We start from the raw sequence: 20,841 nt of genomic DNA, 5'->3' as shown, positions 1-20,841 counted from the left end.
ACTATCTGCCTGTTCCTACAGACTCATAGCCCCATAACGCGGTGGACTCTACATGACTATCTGCCTGTCCCTACAGACTCATAGCCCCATAATGCAGTGGACTCTACATGACTATCTGCCTGTCCATACAGACTCATAGCCCCATAATGCAGTGGACTCTACATGACTATCTGCCTGTCCATACAGACTCATAGCCCCATAACGCAGTGGACTCTACATGACTATGATGGAGTTCAGCATTAACCTGCTATAACCAAGACACGTTCTGTTAGTATTGTTGTGATATAATACTTGGCTGGATTCAATGAGTTCAGCATTAACCTGCTATAACCAAGACACGTTCTGTTAGTATTGTTCTGATTTAATACTTGGGCGTCTGATTTTTTCCTTTATGTAAGCCAACAGAGCCCCATCCTTGTGATGTTTTACAGTTTTAGAGGGTTACTGAGGTCCAGAGCTGGAGGCCTCCACTTAACTAGTCCTCTCTAGCGCTCTCTCTCTCTCTCAGCATGTGAGCATAGCTCAGCATTCCACAATGATTTATAATGGGCCTGGGAGCCACACCCTTTACGCTGTGCTCACACACGCACACAAAGGAACCAGCACATGAGAACCAACGGGGCTGGAGCCAACCATTGCCCCTTGCTGATAGTAATTCCAACCTGCAGACCCCATTAACTTCTCCAATAATGCTGCTAGGATAGCAACCCAAATGGCACCCTGTTACCTAGTGCGCTACTTTTGACCAGGGCTCATTGGGAATAGGGTGCCATTTGGGACAACCCCAAACCAAAGTGTCTGTTCAAATGTGTAGGCTAATGGTTGAAATGTGGAACTGATGTGTTTCTTGGTTCAAACAATAATTGAATAACAGGTAGTAGAACATGAGAAATGTATTACTGCAACGTTAACTGGTGTTTCTGTGCAGAAAGCCTTTATTGGGGTTCACACACACAGGCTTATAAATTCACTTATTCATTTATTTATGTACAAAAGTCATTCAAAGATTTTAAGTCATGAGATTGAATTACTTTACAAGCCCAAGTCATGTATAATACATCACATCCATTTAGTGTAGGGTTAAAACAAAACATTGCGGTAACTAGGATGATATTATGCCATAGAAGTGTTTAGTGGGATTGTTTTAAATGTTATAGTGTTATTATTCTTACATACAATTCAGGACCAGAATACAATACAACTCAAAAGATGTCCCTTGTAGATTTTGTTCAATTATGTCTGTACAATAAATAAGTATAAAATATATCTCTGTTATCAATCTGTGGAATTTTTAAAAACACAGTTAAACATAGAAAACACTAACAACTATCACATCCGAAAAAAGACCAGCTATTTCGGGCGAAGGGAAACGTTTATCTGATTCTTGCCAGATTTGAAGAAAAATCGCCAATTTAGAATCAATATATAAATTGCTTAAATAACATTTAAAGTTTTGATTTGGGAGTATTGTCTAAGACCAGATAGCACTTTAGAAGTGACCAAAAAATGTCCTTGGATATATTCAGGATCATTTTGGGGTTTCTTTACATACTGGTATGTTTAATAAAACAGACCGATGGACCACAAACGTTGATATGAACAGTTATATGAAACCAAACATTACACAATATCAAGTAAGCGATCAAGAGCCCTCACATAAAACACAGGGAAACAGCTTCTCTGGAATGGAATCTTCCGGACAGATGGACTAAATGTATGCACCTGCTTTTTATCCAGTAGAAGGGTAAATATATCTCATAATGTACCTAACAGTTTTTTATGTTCATCTTAAAAAGGCCCAATGCACCTGTTTTTTACCTCAATATCAAATCATTTCTGGGTAACAATTAAGTGATTGTTTTGAATTAAAATGGTCTAAAAGTAATACAAATAGCTTCTTAACAAAGATACATTTCTGAAGCAAGGATTTAGCTAGGACTGGTTGGGTGTGGTCTAGCTGTAATAGGCAGAGAGGTTTGTAACTGGTTTGTAACTCTCTTCGTTATTGGTCTATTAACTAATGGTGATGTCACCAGGCAGGCCAAAACTCCATCCCACCAAAACAGGTTGAAATTTCAGGTGGTCTTTTCAAACAGCTCTCACACTAAAAGGGCATTATCATCATTTCACAGTATTATTCCAACCTCAGTGTGGAAATATATATAAAATACTGTAAATCAGGTTTTTGACCACACTGGGCCTTTAACCTGTAATTTACCTTTTGGTTCTACTTTAAAAGTCAGGTAATCTCTCTCTCACTTCTACTTCATTGGTCTACATTTTTGTTCTATTGTGTTAAACAACGTTAACTTCCCACTGGAAAACACAGGTGCAAACATTTAGGAAATCTGTCTCTGAGTAGGATGAAAAACAAGGAATATTTGTTGGTAATTTTTTCTCTCTTCTCGCGTTTTAAAAGACAAGTATAGTCAAACGAACAATACAGTCGAATCACTCACATAGTCAACATTGTCACATAAACAGAGACCTGCATGGCGGGAAAGTTGATAGGTGACAGAAAAACGCATGCGTTTGATTGGCCGGCCCACACTCTGTAGCACCGGGCTGAAACCGTCCCTAACCACAGATCTAGGATCAGATTACCTTAATTAATCTTTAGTGGTGAAAAACATCTGATCTTGGACCAGTAGTTATAGGAACAACTTTCACCTACTCCAGCCCGAGGTGTATTCTCTTGTGTGCCCCCCACTATACCTAGTTCGTCCTCTCCTCTCTCCTTCATAGCTTAATCTTCTTGACCACAGGGATAGGGAGGACTTGATGGATCTTAGCTCTCTCCTCATTCACCTCCATACGGACCCAGTCAGGTCGAAAAGTGCCCTTGAAGCCTACAAACGTTAGCTTGTCTGAAACACAGAGAAATCAAGAAACGCTGGCTCAATGTCAGCTGCTCACATTCTGAGTATACACAACTATGTCTCTCTCCACAATAAATACAAGAAACGCTGGCTCAATGTCAGCTGCTCACATTCTGAGTATACACAACTATGTCTCTCTCCACAATAAATACAAGAAACGCTGGCTCAATGTCAGCTGCTCACATTCTGAGTATACACAACTATGTCTCTCTCCACAATAAATACAAGAAACGCTGGCTCAATGTCAGCTGCTCACATTCTGAGTATACACAACTATGTCTCTCTCCACAATAAATACAAGAAACGCTGGCTCAATGTCAGCTGCTCACATTCTGAGTATACAAACTATGTCTCTCTCCACAATAAATACAAGAAACGCTGGCTCAATGTCAGCTGCTCACATTCTGAGTATACACAACTATGTCTCTCTCCACAATAAATACAAGAAACGCTGGCTCAGTGTCAGCTGCTCACATTCTGAGTATACACAACTATGTCTCTCTCCACAATAAATACAAGAAACGCTGGCTCAATGTCAGCTGCTCACATTCTGAGTATACACAACTATGTCTCTCTCCACAATAAATACAAGAAACGCTGGCTCAATGTCAGCTGCTCACATTCTGAGTATACACAACTATGTCTCTCTCCACAATAAATACAAGAAACGCTGGCTCAATGTCAGCTGCTCACATTCTGAGTATACACAACTATGTCTCTCTCCACAATAAATACAAGAAACGCTGGCTCAATGTCAGCTGCTCACATTCTGAGTATACACAACTATGTCTCTCTCCACAATAAATACAAGAAACGCTGGCTCAGTGTCAGCTGCTCACATTCTGAGTATACACAACATTCTGAGTATACACAACTATGTCTCTCTCCACAATAAATACAAGAAACGCTGGCTCAGTGTCAGCTGCTCACATTCTGAGTATACACAACTATGTCTCTCTCCACAATAAATACAAGAAACGCTGGCTCAGTGTCAGCTGCTCACATTCTGAGTATACACAACTGTCTCTCTCCACAATAAATACAAGAAACGCTGGCTCAGTGTCTCTCTCCACAATAAATACAAGAAACGCTGGCTCAGTGTCAGCTGCTCACATTCTGAGTATACACAACTAAACGTGTCTCTCTCCACAATAAATACAAGAAACGCTGGCTCAGTGTCAGCTGCTCACATTCTGAGTATACACAACTATGTCTCTCTCCACAATAAATACAAGAAACGCTGGCTCAGTGTCAGCTGCTCACATTCTGAGTATACACAACTATGTCTCTCTCCACAATAAATACAAGAAACGCTGGCTCAATGTCAGCTGCTCACATTCTGAGTATACACAACTATGTCTCTCTCCACAATAAATACAAGAAACGCTGGCTCAATGTCAGCTGCTCACATTCTGAGTATACACAACTATGTCTCTCTCCACAATAAATACAAGAAACGCTGGCTCAATGTCAGCTGCTCACATTCTGAGTATACACAACTATGTCTCTCTCCACAATAAATACAAGAAACGCTGGCTCAATGTCAGCTGCTCACATTCTGAGTATACACAACTATGTCTCTCTCCACAATAAATACAAGAAACGCTGGCTCAATGTCAGCTGCTCACATTCTGAGTATACACAACTATGTCTCTCTCCACAATAAATACAAGAAACGCTGGCTCAGTGTCAGCTGCTCACATTCTGAGTATACACAACTATGTCTCTCTCCACAATAAATACAAGAAACGCTGGCTCAATGTCAGCTGCTCACATTCTGAGTATACACAACTATGTCTCTCTCCACAATAAATACAAGAAACGCTGGCTCAGTGTCAGCTGCTCACATTCTGAGTATACACAACTATGTCTCTCTCCACAATAAATACAAGAAACGCTGGCTCAATGTCAGCTGCTCACATTCTGAGTATACACAACTATGTCTCTCTCCACAATAAATACAAGAAACGCTGGCTCAATGTCAGCTGCTCACATTCTGAGTATACACAACTATGTCTCTCTCCACAATAAATACAAGAAACGCTGGCTCAATGTCAGCTGCTCACATTCTGAGTATACACAACTATGTCTCTCTCCACAATAAATACAAGAAACGCTGGCTCAATGTCAGCTGCTCACATTCTGAGTATACACAACTATGTCTCTCTCCACAATAAATACAAGAAACGCTGGCTCAATGTCAGCTGCTCACATTCTGAGTATACACAACTATGTCTCTCTCCACAATAAATACAAGAAACGCTGGCTCAATGTCAGCTGCTCACATTCTGAGTATACACAACTATGTCTCTCTCCACAATAAATACAAGAAACGCTGGCTCAATGTCAGCTGCTCACATTCTGAGTATACACAACTATGTCTCTCTCCACAATAAATACAAGAAACGCTGGCTCAATGTCAGCTGCTCACATTCTGAGTATACACAACTATGTCTCTCTCCACAATAAATACAAGAAACGCTGGCTCAATGTCAGCTGCTCACATTCTGAGTATACACAACTATGTCTCTCTCCACAATAAATACAAGAAACGCTGGCTCAATGTCAGCTGCTCACATTCTGAGTATACACAACTATGTCTCTCTCCACAATAAATACAAGAAACGCTGGCTCAATGTCAGCTGCTCACATTCTGAGTATACACAACTATGTCTCTCTCCACAATAAATACAAGAAACGCTGGCTCAATGTCAGCTGCTCACATTCTGAGTATACACAACTATGTCTCTCTCCACAATAAATACAAGAAACGCTGGCTCAATGTCAGCTGCTCACATTCTGAGTATACACAACTATGTCTCTCTCCACAATAAATACAAGAAACGCTGGCTCAATGTCAGCTGCTCACATTCTGAGTATACACAACTATGTCTCTCTCCACAATAAATACAAGAAACGCTGGCTCAATGTCAGCTGCTCACATTCTGAGTATACACAACTATGTCTCTCTCCACAATAAATACAAGAAACGCTGGCTCAATGTCAGCTGCTCACATTCTGAGTATACACTCTCTCCAAATAAATACTGGCTCATGTCTCTCACATTCTGAGTATACACAATAAATAAATACAAGAAACGCTGGCTCAATGTCAGCTGCTCACATTCTGAGTATACACAACTATGTCTCTCTCCACAATAAATACAAGAAACGCTGGCTCAATGTCAGCTGCTCACATTCTGAGTATACACAACTATGTCTCTCTCCACAATAAATACAAGAAACGCTGGCTCAATGTCAGCTGCTCACATTCTGAGTATACACAACTATGTCTCTCTCCACAATAAATACAAGAAACGCTGGCTCAATGTCAGCTGCTCACATTCTGAGTATACACAACTATGTCTCTCTCCACAATAAATACAAGAAACGCTGGCTCAATGTCAGCTGCTCACATTCTGAGTATACACAACTATGTCTCTCTCCACAATAAATACAAGAAACGCTGGCTCAATGTCAGCTGCTCACATTCTGAGTATACACAACTATGTCTCTCTCCACAATAAATACAAGAAACGCTGGCTCAATGTCAGCTGCTCACATTCTGAGTATACACAACTATGTCTCTCTCCACAATAAATACAAGAAACGCTGGCTCAATGTCAGCTGCTCACATTCTGAGTATACACAACTATGTCTCTCTCCACAATAAATACAAGAAACGCTGGCTCAATGTCAGCTGCTCACATTCTGAGTATACACAACTATGTCTCTCTCCACAATAAATACAAGAAACGCTGGCTCAATGTCAGCTGCTCACATTCTGAGTATACACAACTATGTCTCTCTCCACAATAAATACAAGAAACGCTGGCTCAATGTCAGCTGCTCACATTCTGAGTATACACAACTATGTCTCTCTCCACAATAAATACAAGAAACGCTGGCTCAATGTCAGCTGCTCACATTCTGAGTATACACAACTATGTCTCTCTCCACAATAAATACAAGAAACGCTGGCTCAATGTCAGCTGCTCACATTCTGAGTATACACAACTATGTCTCTCTCCACAATAAATACAATGTCAAATTCGCTGGCTCAATGTCAATGTCAGCTGCTCACATTCTGAGTATACACAACTATGTCTCTCTCCACAATAAATACAAGAAACGCTGGCTCAATGTCAGCTGCTCACATTCTGAGTATACACAACTATGTCTCTCTCCACAATAAATACAAGAAACGCTGGCTCAATGTCAGCTGCTCACATTCTGAGTATACACAACTATGTCTGCTGGCTCAATGTCAGCTGCTCACATTCTGAGTATACACAACTATGTCTCTCTCCACAATAAATACAAGAAACGCTGGCTCAATGTCAGCTGCTCACATTCTGAGTATACACAACTATGTCTCTCTCCACAATAAATACAAGAAACGCTGGCTCAATGTCAGCTGCTCACATTCTGAGTATACACAACTATGTCTCTCTCCACAATAAATACAAGAAACGCTGGCTCAATGTCAGCTGCTCACATTCTGAGTATACACAACTATGTCTCTCTCCACAATAAATACAAGAAACGCTGGCTCAATGTCAGCTGCTCACATTCTGAGTATACACAACTATGTCTCTCTCCACAATAAATACAAGAAACGCTGGCTCAATGTCAGCTGCTCACATTCTGAGTATACACAACTATGTCTCTCTCCACAATAAATACAAGAAACGCTGGCTCAGTGTCAGCTGCTCACATTCTGAGTATACACAACTATGTCTCTCTCCACAATAAATACAAGAAACGCTGGCTCAATGTCAGCTGCTCACATTCTGAGTATACACAACTATGTCTCTCTCCACAATAAATACAAGAAAAATACGCTGGCTCAATGTCAGCTGCTCACATTCTGAGTATACACAACTATGTCTCTCTCCACAATAAATACAAGAAACGCTGGCTCACATGTCAGCTGCTCACATTCTGAGTATACACAACTATGTCTCTCTCCACAATAAATACAAGAAACGCTGGCTCAATGTCAGCTCTCTCCACAATAAATACAAGAAACGCTGGCTCAATGTCAGCTGCTCACATTCTGAGTATACACAACTATGTCTCTCTCCACAATAAATACAAGAAACGCTGGCTCAATGTCAGCTGCTCACATTCTGAGTATACACAACTATGTCTCTCTCCACAATAAATACAAGAAACGCTGGCTCAATGTCAGCTGCTCACATTCTGAGTATACACAACTATGTCTCTCTCCACAATAAATACAAGAAACGCTGGCTCAATGTCAGCTGCTCACATTCTGAGTATACACAACTATGTCTCTCTCCACAATAAATACAAGAAACGCTGGCTCAATGTCAGCTGCTCACATTCTGAGTATACACAACTATGTCTCTCTCCACAATAAATACAAGAAACGCTGGCTCAATGTCAGCTGCTCACATTCTGAGTATACACAACTATGTCTCTCTCCACAATAAATACAAGAAACGCTGGCTCAATGTCAGCTGCTCACATTCTGAGTATACACAACTATGTCTCTCTCCACAATAAATACAAGAAACGCTGGCTCAATGTCAGCTGCTCACATTCTGAGTATACACAACTATGTCTCTCTCCACAATAAATACAAGAAACGCTGGCTCAATGTCAGCTGCTCACATTCTGAGTATACACAACTATGTCTCTCTCCACAATAAATACAAGAAACGCTGGCTCAATGTCAGCTGCTCACATTCTGAGTATACACAACTATGTCTCTCTCCACAATAAATACAAGAAACGCTGGCTCAATGTCAGCTGCTCACATTCTGAGTATACACAACTATGTCTCTCTCCACAATAAATACAAGAAACGCTGGCTCAATGTCAGCTGCTCACATTCTGAGTATACACAACTATGTCTCTCTCCACAATAAATACAAGAAACGCTGGCTCAATGTCAGCTGCTCACATTCTGAGTATACACAACTATGTCTCTCTCCACAATAAATACAAGTCAAACGCTGGCTCAATGTCAGCTGCTCACATTCTGAGTATACACAACTATGTCTCTCTCCACAATAAATACAAGAAACGCTGGCTCAATGTCAGCTGCTCACATTCTGAGTATACACAACTATGTCTCTCTCCACAATAAATACAAGAAACGCTGGCTCAATGTCAGCTGCTCACATTCTGAGTATACACAACTATGTCTCTCTCCACAATAAATACAAGAAACGCTGGCTCAATGTCAGCTGCTCACATTCTGAGTATACACAACTATGTCTCTCTCCACAATAAATACAAGAAACGCTGGCTCAATGTCAGCTGCTCACATTCTGAGTATACACAACTATGTCTCTCTCCACAATAAATACAAGAAACGCTGGCTCAATGTCAGCTGCTCACATTCTGAGTATACACAACTATGTCTCTCTCCACAATAAATACAAGAAACGCTGGCTCAATGTCAGCTGCTCACATTCTGAGTATACACAACTATGTCTCTCTCCACAATAAATACAAGAAACGCTGGCTCAATGTCAGCTGCTCACATTCTGAGTATACACAACTATGTCTCTCTCCACAATAAATACAAGAAACGCTGGCTCAATGTCAGCTGCTCACATTCTGAGTATACACAACTATGTCTCTCTCCACAATAAATACAAGAAACGCTGGCTCAATGTCAGCTGCTCACATTCTGAGTATACACAACTATGTCTCTCTCCACAATAAATACAAGAAACGCTGGCTCAATGTCAGCTGCTCACATTCTGAGTATACACAACTATGTCTCTCTCCACAATAAATACAAGAAACGCTGGCTCAATGTCAGCTGCTCACATTCTGAGTATACACAACTATGTCTCTCTCCACAATAAATACAAGAAACGCTGGCTCAATGTCAGCTGCTCACATTCTGAGTATACACAACTATGTCTCTCTCCACAATAAATACAAGAAACGCTGGCTCAATGTCAGCTGCTCACATTCTGAGTATACACAACTATGTCTCTCTCCACAATAAATACAAGAAACGCTGGCTCAATGTCAGCTGCTCACATTCTGAGTATACACAACTATGTCTCTCTCCACAATAAATACAAGAAACGCTGGCTCAATGTCAGCTGCTCACATTCTGAGTATACACAACTATGTCTCTCTCCACAATAAATACAAGAAACGCTGGCTCAATGTCAGCTGCTCACATTCTGAGTATACACAACTATGTCTCTCTCCACAATAAATACAAGAAACGCTGGCTCAATGTCAGCTGCTCACATTCTGAGTATACACAACTATGTCTCTCTCCACAATAAATACAAGAAACGCTGGCTCAATGTCAGCTGCTCACATTCTGAGTATACACAACTATGTCTCTCTCCACAATAAATACAAGAAACGCTGGCTCAATGTCAGCTGCTCACATTCTGAGTATACACAACTATGTCTCTCTCCACAATAAATACAAGAAACGCTGGCTCAATGTCAGCTGCTCACATTCTGAGTATACACAACTATGTCTCTCTCCACAATAAATACAAGAAACGCTGGCTCAATGTCAGCTGCTCACATTCTGAGTATACACAACTATGTCTCTCTCCACAATAAATACAAGAAACGCTGGCTCAATGTCAGCTGCTCACATTCTGAGTATACACAACTATGTCTCTCTCCACAATAAATACAAGAAACGCTGGCTCAATGTCAGCTGCTCACATTCTGAGTATACACAACTATGTCTCTCTCCACAATAAATACAAGAAACGCTGGCTCAATGTCAGCTGCTCACATTCTGAGTATACACAACTATGTCTCTCTCCACAATAAATACAAGAAACGCTGGCTCAATGTCAGCTGCTCACATTCTGAGTATACACAACTATGTCTCTCTCCACAATAAATACAAGAAACGCTGGCTCAATGTCAGCTGCTCACATTCTGAGTATACACAACTATGTCTCTCTCCACAATAAATACAAGAAACGCTGGCTCAATGTCAGCTGCTCACATTCTGAGTATACACAACTATGTCTCTCTCCACAATAAATACAAGAAACGCTGGCTCAATGTCAGCTGCTCACATTCTGAGTATACACAACTATGTCTCTCTCCACAATAAATACAAGAAACGCTGGCTCAATGTCAGCTGCTCACATTCTGAGTATACACAACTATGTCTCTCTCCACAATAAATACAAGAAACGCTGGCTCAATGTCAGCTGCTCACATTCTGAGTATACACAACTATGTCTCTCTCCACAATAAATACAAGAAACGCTGGCTCAATGTCAGCTGCTCACATTCTGAGTATACACAACTATGTCTCTCTCCACAATAAATACAAGAAACGCTGGCTCAATGTCAGCTGCTCACATTCTGAGTATACACAACTATGTCTCTCTCCACAATAAATACAAGAAACGCTGGCTCAATGTCAGCTGCTCACATTCTGAGTATACACAACTATGTCTCTCTCCACAATAAATACAAGAAACGCTGGCTCAATGTCAGCTGCTCACATTCTGAGTATACACAACTATGTCTCTCTCCACAATAAATACAAGAAACGCTGGCTCAATGTCAGCTGCTCACATTCTGAGTATACACAACTATGTCTCTCTCCACAATAAATACAAGAAACGCTGGCTCAATGTCAGCTGCTCACATTCTGAGTATACACAACTATGTCTCTCTCCACAATAAATACAAGAAACGCTGGCTCAATGTCAGCTGCTCACATTCTGAGTATACACAACTATGTCTCTCTCCACAATAAATACAAGAAACGCTGGCTCAATGTCAGCTGCTCACATTCTGAGTATACACAACTATGTCTCTCTCCACAATAAATACAAGAAACGCTGGCTCAATGTCAGCTGCTCACATTCTGAGTATACACAACTATGTCTCTCTCCACAATAAATACAAGAAACGCTGGCTCAATGTCAGCTGCTCACATTCTGAGTATACACAACTATGTCTCTCTCCACAATAAATACAAGAAACGCTGGCTCAATGTCAGCTGCTCACATTCTGAGTATACACAACTATGTCTCTCTCCACAATAAATACAAGAAACGCTGGCTCAATGTCAGCTGCTCACATTCTGAGTATACACAACTATGTCTCTCTCCACAATAAATACAAGAAACGCTGGCTCAATGTCAGCTGCTCACATTCTGAGTATACACAACTATGTCTCTCTCCACAATAAATACAAGAAACGCTGGCTCAGTGTCAGCTGCTCACATTCTGAGTATACACAACTATGTCTCTCTCCACAATAAATACAAGAAACGCTGGCTCAGTGTCAGCTGCTCACATTCTGAGTATACACAACTATGTCTCTCTCCACAATAAATACAAGAAACGCTGGCTCAGTGTCAGCTGCTCACATTCTGAGTATACACAACATTCTGAGTATACACAACTATGTCTCTCTCCACAATAAATACAAGAAACAAACAACAACAAATAACACAAAAATCACCCCCAAAACGTTCCTAGAAGGACAGAGCGGGAAAAGGGAGAGGGGGAAGAAACGGGAAAGAGGAGGGATAAAGAAAGACAAAGCGAGCTAGCTGGCAGTCCTCCTCCTCCATTCTCCAACACTGTGCATAACCACGGAGGCGTCTCACCCCATCCAGGAATGATTTCTACACAAATAGACCATTTGTCGTCTCTGGAATTACACCCCACAGTGAGAAAAATGTGTCCCGCAGCCTGCACCGGGATGTCTAGGGGTGTGGAATCTATTTAGTACAATGTACTGTGTGATCTAAAATTAGAATCAGAATTTGGAGAAGGATTTCTGAATTCCAAAACGTGGGTTGTGTCAAGTGACTTGAAGGAGAGAGGGGTTAAATATGGAGGGAGGAGAGGAAGGACCCTGCTGCTCTGGCATGGGGCTAAGTATTGATTATCCTCACACACACACACACACACACACACACACACACACACACACACACACACACACACACACACACACACACACACACACACACACACACACACACACACACACACACACACACACACACACACACACACACACACACACACACACACACTTTATTACATAGGCTACTTACTATGAATCAGCATTTATGAGAGATGTATGTGAAACACTGTCAGCCCTGAACACTAAACACTGACCATCATTACAAGCCAGATCATTTTGAATCAATGAATACACCTTTAATAAAAGTTGGCTGACTGTATTTGATAAGCAAACAGCACCAGTTTAACATTCAACAGGGTTTACAAAACTTTAGTTTCTGAATCACAACAGTATACCAATAGCACCCTCTACTGTGTGTTGGTTGAAATCTCCGATAGGAACTATTCCTAGAAATCGAGAATTTGAGATTATAATGGTTCTATCTGCATTTTTCTCAAAACTGCGTTATTAACACAGCCCTCTCCTAAACACCCTGATTCACGTTAAGTTGAAAAGCAAGTTCAAAATTGCTCACAAAACTCAAACTAATGAGGGTTCGGAACTATAAAACGCATCATCTCAGAATCCTTTTTTTTCCAGATAGAGCCTTTAAATTCCAATAAATAAATAATTGTTGAGCCAGGCCAGACCTGCTACTCCTCAACTTGAGGGTTTGGCCAGCTCTAAGGAGCTACAGTAGTTAGTTAGTTACCTCTCAACATGAGGGTTTAGTCAGCTATAAGGAGCTACAGTAGTTAGTTAGTTACCTCTCAACATGAGGGTTTAGTCAGCTCTAAGGAGCTACAGTAGTTAGTTAGTTAGTTACCTCTCAACATGAGGGTTTGGTCAGCTCTAAGGAGCTACAGTAGTTAGTTACCTCTCAACATGAGGGTTTGGTCAGCTCTAAGGAGCTACAGTAGTTAGTTAGTTACCTCTCAACATGAGGGTTTGGTCAGCTCTAAGGAGCTACAGTAGTTAGTTAGTTACCTCTCAACATGAGGGTTTAGTCAGCTCTAAGGAGCTACAGTAGTTAGTTAGTTACCTCTCAACATGAGGGTTTGGTCAGCTCTAAGGAGCTACAGTAGTTAGTTAGTTACCTCTCAACATGAGGGTTTAGTCAGCTCTAAGGAGCTACAGTAGTTAGTTAGTTAGTTACCTCTCAACATGAGGGTTTGGTCAGCTCTAAGGAGCTACAGTAGTTAGTTACCTCTCAACATGAGGGTTTGGTCAGCTCTAAGGAGCTACAGTAGTTAGTTACCTCTCAACATGAGGGTTTGGTCAGCTCTAAGGAGCTACAGTAGTTAGTTAGTTACCTCTCAACATGAGGGTTTGGTCAGCTCTAAGGAGCTACAGTAGTTAGTTAGTTACCTCTCAACATGAGGGTTTAGTCAGCTCTAAGGAGCTACAGTAGTTAGTTAGTTACCTCTCAACATGAGGGTTTGGTCAGCTCTAAGGAGCTACAGTAGTTAGTTAGTTACCTCTCAACATGAGGGTTTAGTCAGCTCTAAGGAGCTACAGTAGTTAGTTACCTCTCAACATGAGGGTTTGGTCAGCTCTAAGGAGCTACAGTAGTTAGTTACCTCTCAACATGAGGGTTTGGTCAGCTCTAAGGAGCTACAGTAGTTAGTTACCTCTCAACATGAGGGTTTGGTCAGCTCTAAGGAGCTACAGTAGTTAGTTACCTCTCAACATGAGGGTTTAGTCAGCTATAAGGAGCTACAGTAGTTAGTTAGTTACCTCTCAACATGAGGGTTTAGTCAGCTCTAAGGAGCTACAGTAGTTAGTTAGTTAGTTACCTCTCAACATGAGGGTTTGGTCAGCTCTAAGGAGCTACAGTAGTTAGTTACCTCTCAACATGAGGGTTTGGTCAGCTCTAAGGAGCTACAGTAGTTAGTTAGTTACCTCTTAACTTGAGGGTCTTGTCAGCTCTAAGGAGCTACGGTAGTTAGTTAGTTACCTCTTAACTTGAGGGTTTGGTCAGCTTTAAGGAGCTACAGTAGTTAGTTAGTTAGTTAGTTAGTTACCTCTCAACATGAGGGTTTGGTCAGCTCTAAGGAGCTACAGTAGTTAGTTACCTCTCAACATGAGGGTTTGGTCAGCTCTAAGGAGCTACAGTAGTTAGTTAGTTACCTCTCAACATGAGGGTTTAGTCAGCTCTAAGGAGCTACAGTAGTTAGTTACCTCTCAACATGAGGGTTTGGTCAGCTCTAAGGAGCTACAGTAGTTAGTTACCTCTCAACATGAGGGTTTGGTCAGCTCTAAGGAGCTACAGTAGTTAGTTAGTTACCTCTCAACATGAGGGTTTAGTCAGCTCTAAGGAGCTACAGTAGTTAGTTACCTCTCAACATGAGGGTTTAGTCAGCTATAAGGAGCTACAGTAGTTAGTTAGTTACCTCTCAACATGAGGGTTTAGTCAGCTCTAAGGAGCTACAGTAGTTAGTTAGTTAGTTACCTCTCAACATGAGGGTTTGGTCAGCTCTAAGGAGCTACAGTAGTTAGTTACCTCTCAACATGAGGGTTTGGTCAGCTCTAAGGAGCTACAGTAGTTAGTTAGTTACCTCTTAACTTGAGGGTCTTGTCAGCTCTAAGGAGCTACGGTAGTTAGTTAGTTACCTCTTAACTTGAGGGTTTGGTCAGCTTTAAGGAGCTACAGTAGTTAGTTAGTTAGTTAGTTACCTCTCAACATGAGGGTTTGGTCAGCTCTAAGGAGCTACAGTAGTTAGTTACATCTCAACATGAGGGTTTGGTCAGCTCTAAGGAGCTACAGTAGTTAGTTAGTTACCTCTCAACATGAGGGTTTGGTCAGCTCTAAGGAGCTACAGTAGTTCGTTACCTCTCAACATGAGGGTTTGGTCAGCTCTAAGGAGCTACAGTAGTTAGTTACCTCTCAACATGAGGGTTTGGTCAGCTCTAAGGAGCTACAGTAGTTAGTTACCTCTCAACATGAGGGTTTGGTCAGCTCTAAGGAGCTACAGTAGTTAGTTAGTTACCTCTCAACATGAGAGTTTGGTCAGCTCTAAGGAGCTACAGTAGTTAGTTAGTTACCTCTCAACATGAGGGTTTAGTCAGCTCTAAGGAGCTACAGTAGTTAGTTAGTTAGTTACTTCTCAACATGAGGGTTTGGTCAGCTCTAAGGAGCTACAGTAGTTAGTTACCTCTCAACATGAGGGTTTGGTCAGCTCTAAGGAGCTACAGTAGTTAGTTACCTCTCAACATGAGGGTTTGGTCAGCTCTAAGGAGCTACAGTAGTTAGTTAGTTACCTCTCAACATGAGGGTTTGGTCAGCTCTAAGGAGCTACAGTAGTTAGTTAGTTACCTCTCAACATGAGGGTTTAGTCAGCTCTAAGGAGCTACAGTAGTTAGTTACCTCTCAACATGAGGGTTTGGTCAGCTCTAAGGAGCTACAGTAGTTAGTTACCTCTCAACATGAGGGTTTGGTCAGCTCTAAGGAGCTACAGTAGTTAGTTACCTCTCAACATGAGGGTTTGGTCAGCTCTAAGGAGCTACAGTAGTTAGTTACCTCTCAACATGAGGGTTTAGTCAGCTATAAGGAGCTACAGTAGTTAGTTAGTTACCTCTCAACATGAGGGTTTAGTCAGCTCTAAGGAGCTACAGTAGTTAGTTAGTTAGTTACCTCTCAACATGAGGGTTTGGTCAGCTCTAAGGAGCTACAGTAGTTAGTTACCTCTCAACATGAGGGTTTGGTCAGCTCTAAGGAGCTACAGTAGTTAGTTAGTTACCTCTTAACTTGAGGGTCTTGTCAGCTCTAAGGAGCTACGGTAGTTAGTTAGTTACCTCTTAACTTGAGGGTTTGGTCAGCTTTAAGGAGCTACAGTAGTTAGTTAGTTAGTTAGTTACCTCTCAACATGAGGGTTTGGTCAGCTCTAAGGAGCTACAGTAGTTAGTTACCTCTCAACATGAGGGTTTGGTCAGCTCTAAGGAGCTACAGTAGTTAGTTAGTTACCTCTCAACATGAGGGTTTAGTCAGCTCTAAGGAGCTACAGTAGTTAGTTACCTCTCAACATGAGGGTTTAGTCAGCTATAAGGAGCTACAGTAGTTAGTTAGTTACCTCTCAACATGAGGGTTTGGTCAGCTCTAAGGAGCTACAGTAGTTAGTTAGTTACCTCTCAACATGAGGGTTTGGTCAGCTCTAAGGAGCTACAGTAGTTAGTTACCTCTCAACATGAGGGTTTGGTCAGCTCTAAGGAGCTACAGTAGTTAGTTAGTTACCTCTCAACATGAGGGTTTGGTCAGCTCTAAGGAGCTACAGTAGTTAGTTACCTCTCAACATGAGGGTTTGTCAGCTAAGTTAGTTAGTTAGTTACCTCTCAACATGAGGGTTTGGTCAGCTCTAAGGAGCTACAGTAGTTAGTTAGTTAGTTACCTCTCAACATGAGGGTTTGGTCAGCTCTAAGGAGCTACAGTAGTTAGTTACCTCTCAACATGAGGGTTTGGTCAGCTCTAAGGAGCTACAGTAGTTAGTTAGTTACCTCTCAACTTGAGGGTCTTGTCAGCTCTAAGGAGCTACGGTAGTTAGTTAGTTACCTCTTAACTTGAGGGTTTGGTCAGCTTTAAGGAGCTACAGTAGTTAGTTATTAGTTAGTTACCTCAACATGAGGGTTTGGTCAACATGAGGGTTTGGTCAGCTCTAAGGAGCTACAGTAGTTAGTTACCTCTCAACATGAGGGTTTGGTCAGCTCTAAGGAGCTACAGTAGTTAGTTACCTCTCAACATGAGGGTTTGGTCAGCTCTCAACATGAGGGTTTGGTCAGCTCTAAGGAGCTACAGTAGTTAGTTACCTCTCAACATGAGGGTTTGGTCAGCTCTAAGGAGCTACAGTTAGTTACCTCTCAACATGAGGGTTTGGTCAGCTCTAAGGAGCTACAGTAGTTAGTTACCTCTCAACATGAGGGTTTGGTCAGCTCTAAGGAGCTACAGTAGTTAGTTAGCTCAACATGAGGGTCAGCTCTAAGGAGCTAGTAGTTAGTTAGTTACCTCTCAACATGAGGGTTTGGTCAGCTCTAAGGAGCTACAGTAGTTAGTTAGTTACCTCTCAACATGAGGGTTTGGTCAGCTCTAAGGAGCTACAGTTAGTTAGTTAGTTACCTCTCAACAGGGTTTGGTCAGCTCTAAGGAGCTACAGTAGTTAGTTACCTCTCAACATGAGGGTTTGGTCAGCTCTAAGGAGCTACAGTAGTTAGTTAGTTACCTCTCAACATGAGGGTTTGGTCAGCTCTAAGGAGCTACAGTAGTTAGTTAGTTACCTCTCAACATGAGGGTTTAGTCAGCTACAGTAGTTAGTTACTCTCAACATGAGGGTTTGGTCAGCTCTAAGGAGCTACAGTAGTTAGTTACCTCTCAACATGAGGGTTTGGTCAGCTCTAAGGAGCTACAGTAGTTAGTTAGTTACCTCTCAACATGAGGGTTTGGTCAGCTCTAAGGAGCTACAGTAGTTAGTTAGTTAGTTCTCAACATGAGGGTTTGGTCAGCTCTAAGGAGCTACAGTAGTTAGTTAGTTACCTCTCAACATGAGGGTTTGGTCAGCTCTAAGGAGCTACAGTAGTTAGTTAGAGGGTTAGTAGTTAGTTAGTTACCTCTCAACATGAGGGTTTAGTCCTAGTTAGTTAGTTACCTCTCAACATGAGGGTTTGGTCAGCTCTAGGAGCTACAGTAGTTAGTTACCTCTCAACATGAGGGTTTGGTCAGCTCTAAGGAGCTACAGTAGTTAGTTAGTTACCTCTTAACTTGAGGGTCTTGTCAGCTCTAAGGAGCTACGGTGAGTTAGGAGGGTTTGGTCAGCTCTAAGGAGCTACAGTAGTTAGTTAGTTAGTTACCTCTCAACATGAGGGTTTGGTCAGCTCTTACAGTAGTTAGTTACCTCTCAACATGAGGGTTTGGTTTAAGGAGCTACAGTAGTTAGTTAGTTACCTCTCAACATGAGGGTTTGGTCAGCTCTAAGGAGCTACAGTAGTTAGTTAGGGTTACAGCTCTAAGGAGCTACAGTGTTAGTTACCTCTCAACATGAGGGTTTGGTCAGCTCTAAGGAGCTACAGTAGTTAGTTAGTTACCTCTCAACATGAGGGTTTGGTCAGCTCTAAGGAGCTACAGTTTGGTCAGTTAGTTAGTTACCTCTCAACATGAGGGTTTGGTCAGCTCTAAGGAGCTACAGTAGTTAGTTAGTTACCTCTCAACATGAGGGTTTGGTCAGCTCTAAGGAGCTACAGTAGTTAGTTAGTTACCTCTCAACATGAGGGTTTGGTCAGCTCTAAGGAGCTACGGTAGTTAGTTTAGTTACCTCTCAACATGAGGGTTTGGTCAGCTCTAAGGAGCTACAGTAGTTAGTTAGTTACCTCTAACTTGAGGGTTTGGTCAGCTCTAAGGAGCTACAGTAGAATAGTTAGTTACCTCTTAACTTGAGGGTTTGGTCAGCTCTAAGGAGCTACAGTAGTTAGTTAGTTACCTCTTAACTTGAGGGTTTGGTCAGCTCTAAGGAGCTACGGTAGTTAGTTAGTTACCTCTCAACATGAGGGTTTGGTCACCTCTAAGGAGCTACGGTAGTTAGTTAGTTACCTCTTAACTTGAGGGTTTGGTCACCTCTAAGGAGCTACAGTAGTTAGTTAGTTACCTCTTAACTTGAGGGTTTGGTCAGCTCTAAGGAGCTACGGTAGTTAGTTAGTTACCTCTCAACATGAGGGTTTGGTCACCTCTAAGGAGCTACAGTAGTTAGTTAGTTACCTCTTAACTTGAGGGTCTTGTCAGCCCCGAGGAGTTCCAGTATTCTGGTCCAGGGGCCCCGAGTTACCAGGCGACCCTTAGACGTTATTATGACGATAGAGCTAGAGAGAGAAAGAGAGAGTGGGGGAGAAAGAGACAGAAGTGAAAGAGAGGTGGGGGATGGAGAAGAGGAGGCAGGGAGAAGAGAGAGTTAACTTTGTTCAACTCAGTGTCTTCCCATTCTAACATGAAAAAGTTAGTGTGTGTGTGTTCTTACTGGTCTGTCAGGTTGTTAACATAGCTCTCTATCTGGGCAGGTACACCCTGCAGTATGGAGTTCCTGAAGCCTTTGCTCTCCACCAGTCTCCCGTCATGGCCGTCCATCACCGTCAGCTGCACCCCATCATCTGGCTGGTACAACTTCCTGCCGTTAACCTGCCCGGCAACCACAATATCCAATCAACCAATCATGACATTATTGAATAACTTTTTACACACAGAGAAAGCAAACACACACACCTCTGTGTAGGCGAAGTCCTCCTTGATGTGGAAGAAGCGTGTGTTGTAGGACTCCAGCTTGACCTCCAGGAAGTGGTCTGTGGTGCGCTGTAGAGGAAAGAGAGAGAGAGAGAGAGAGAGAGAGAGAGAGAGAGAGAGAGAGAGAGAGAGAGAGAGAGAGAGAGAGAGAGAGAGAGAGAGAGAAAGAAAGAGAGAGAGAGAAGAGAGAGAGAGAGAGAGAGAGAGAGAGAGAGAGAGAGAGAGAGAGAGAGAGAGAGAGAGAGAGAGAGAGAGAGAGAGAAGAAGAAGAAGAAGAAAGAGAGAGAGAGAGAGAGAGAGAGAGAGAGAGAGAGAGAGAGAGAGAGAGAGAGAGGAGAGAAGAAGAAAGAAAGAGAGAGAGAGAGAGGAGAAGAAGAGAGAAGAGAGAGAGAGAGGAGAAGAAGAAAGAAAGAGAGAGAGAAGAGAGGGGAGGAAGAAGAAAGAAAGAGAAGAGAGAGGAGAGGAAGGAAGAAAGAGAGAGAGAGAGAGAGAGGAGAGGAAGAAGAGAGAGAGAGAGAAGAGAGAGAGAGAGAGAGAGAGAGAGAGAGAGAGAGAGAGAGAGAGAGAGAGAGAGAGAGAGAGAGAGAGAGAGAGAGAGAGATAGAGAGATAGAGAGAGAGATAGAGAGATAGATAGATAGATAGATAGATAGATAGATAGATAGATAGATAGATAGATAGATAGATAGATAGATAGATAGATAGATAGATAGATAGATGAGAAAAGAGAGAGAGAGAGCGAGAGTGAGAGAGAGATCTTAAGTGACCGATACTGGTATAGAAATGTCCATCCTGTCCA

The 20,841-nt window shown here is 41.9% G+C and overlaps 1 protein-coding gene across 1 annotated transcript in view; it reads right to left on the bottom strand.

The window, feature by feature from the left end:
- Positions 1-912: 912 nt before the first annotated feature.
- LOC124019835 (cell migration inducing hyaluronidase 1) overlaps positions 913-20,841 on the bottom strand; it is a 114,156-nt gene continuing 94,227 nt past the window's right edge. The window contains exons 25-28 of the mRNA XM_046335267.1: positions 20,026-20,112; positions 19,784-19,941; positions 19,528-19,628; positions 913-2,867 (exon numbers count right to left, since the gene is read on the bottom strand). Of these exons, the coding sequence (XP_046191223.1) occupies positions 2,740-2,867; positions 19,528-19,628; positions 19,784-19,941; positions 20,026-20,112 (474 nt within the window). The 3' untranslated portion in view covers positions 913-2,739. The remainder of the gene's footprint in view (positions 2,868-19,527; positions 19,629-19,783; positions 19,942-20,025; positions 20,113-20,841) is intronic.

Source organism: Oncorhynchus gorbuscha, unplaced genomic scaffold (assembly GCF_021184085.1).
Source record: "Oncorhynchus gorbuscha isolate QuinsamMale2020 ecotype Even-year unplaced genomic scaffold, OgorEven_v1.0 Un_scaffold_694, whole genome shotgun sequence".
NCBI classification, from domain to species: Eukaryota; Metazoa; Chordata; class Actinopteri; order Salmoniformes; family Salmonidae; genus Oncorhynchus; species Oncorhynchus gorbuscha.
This window is presented reverse-complemented; position numbering and strand designations above follow the sequence as displayed.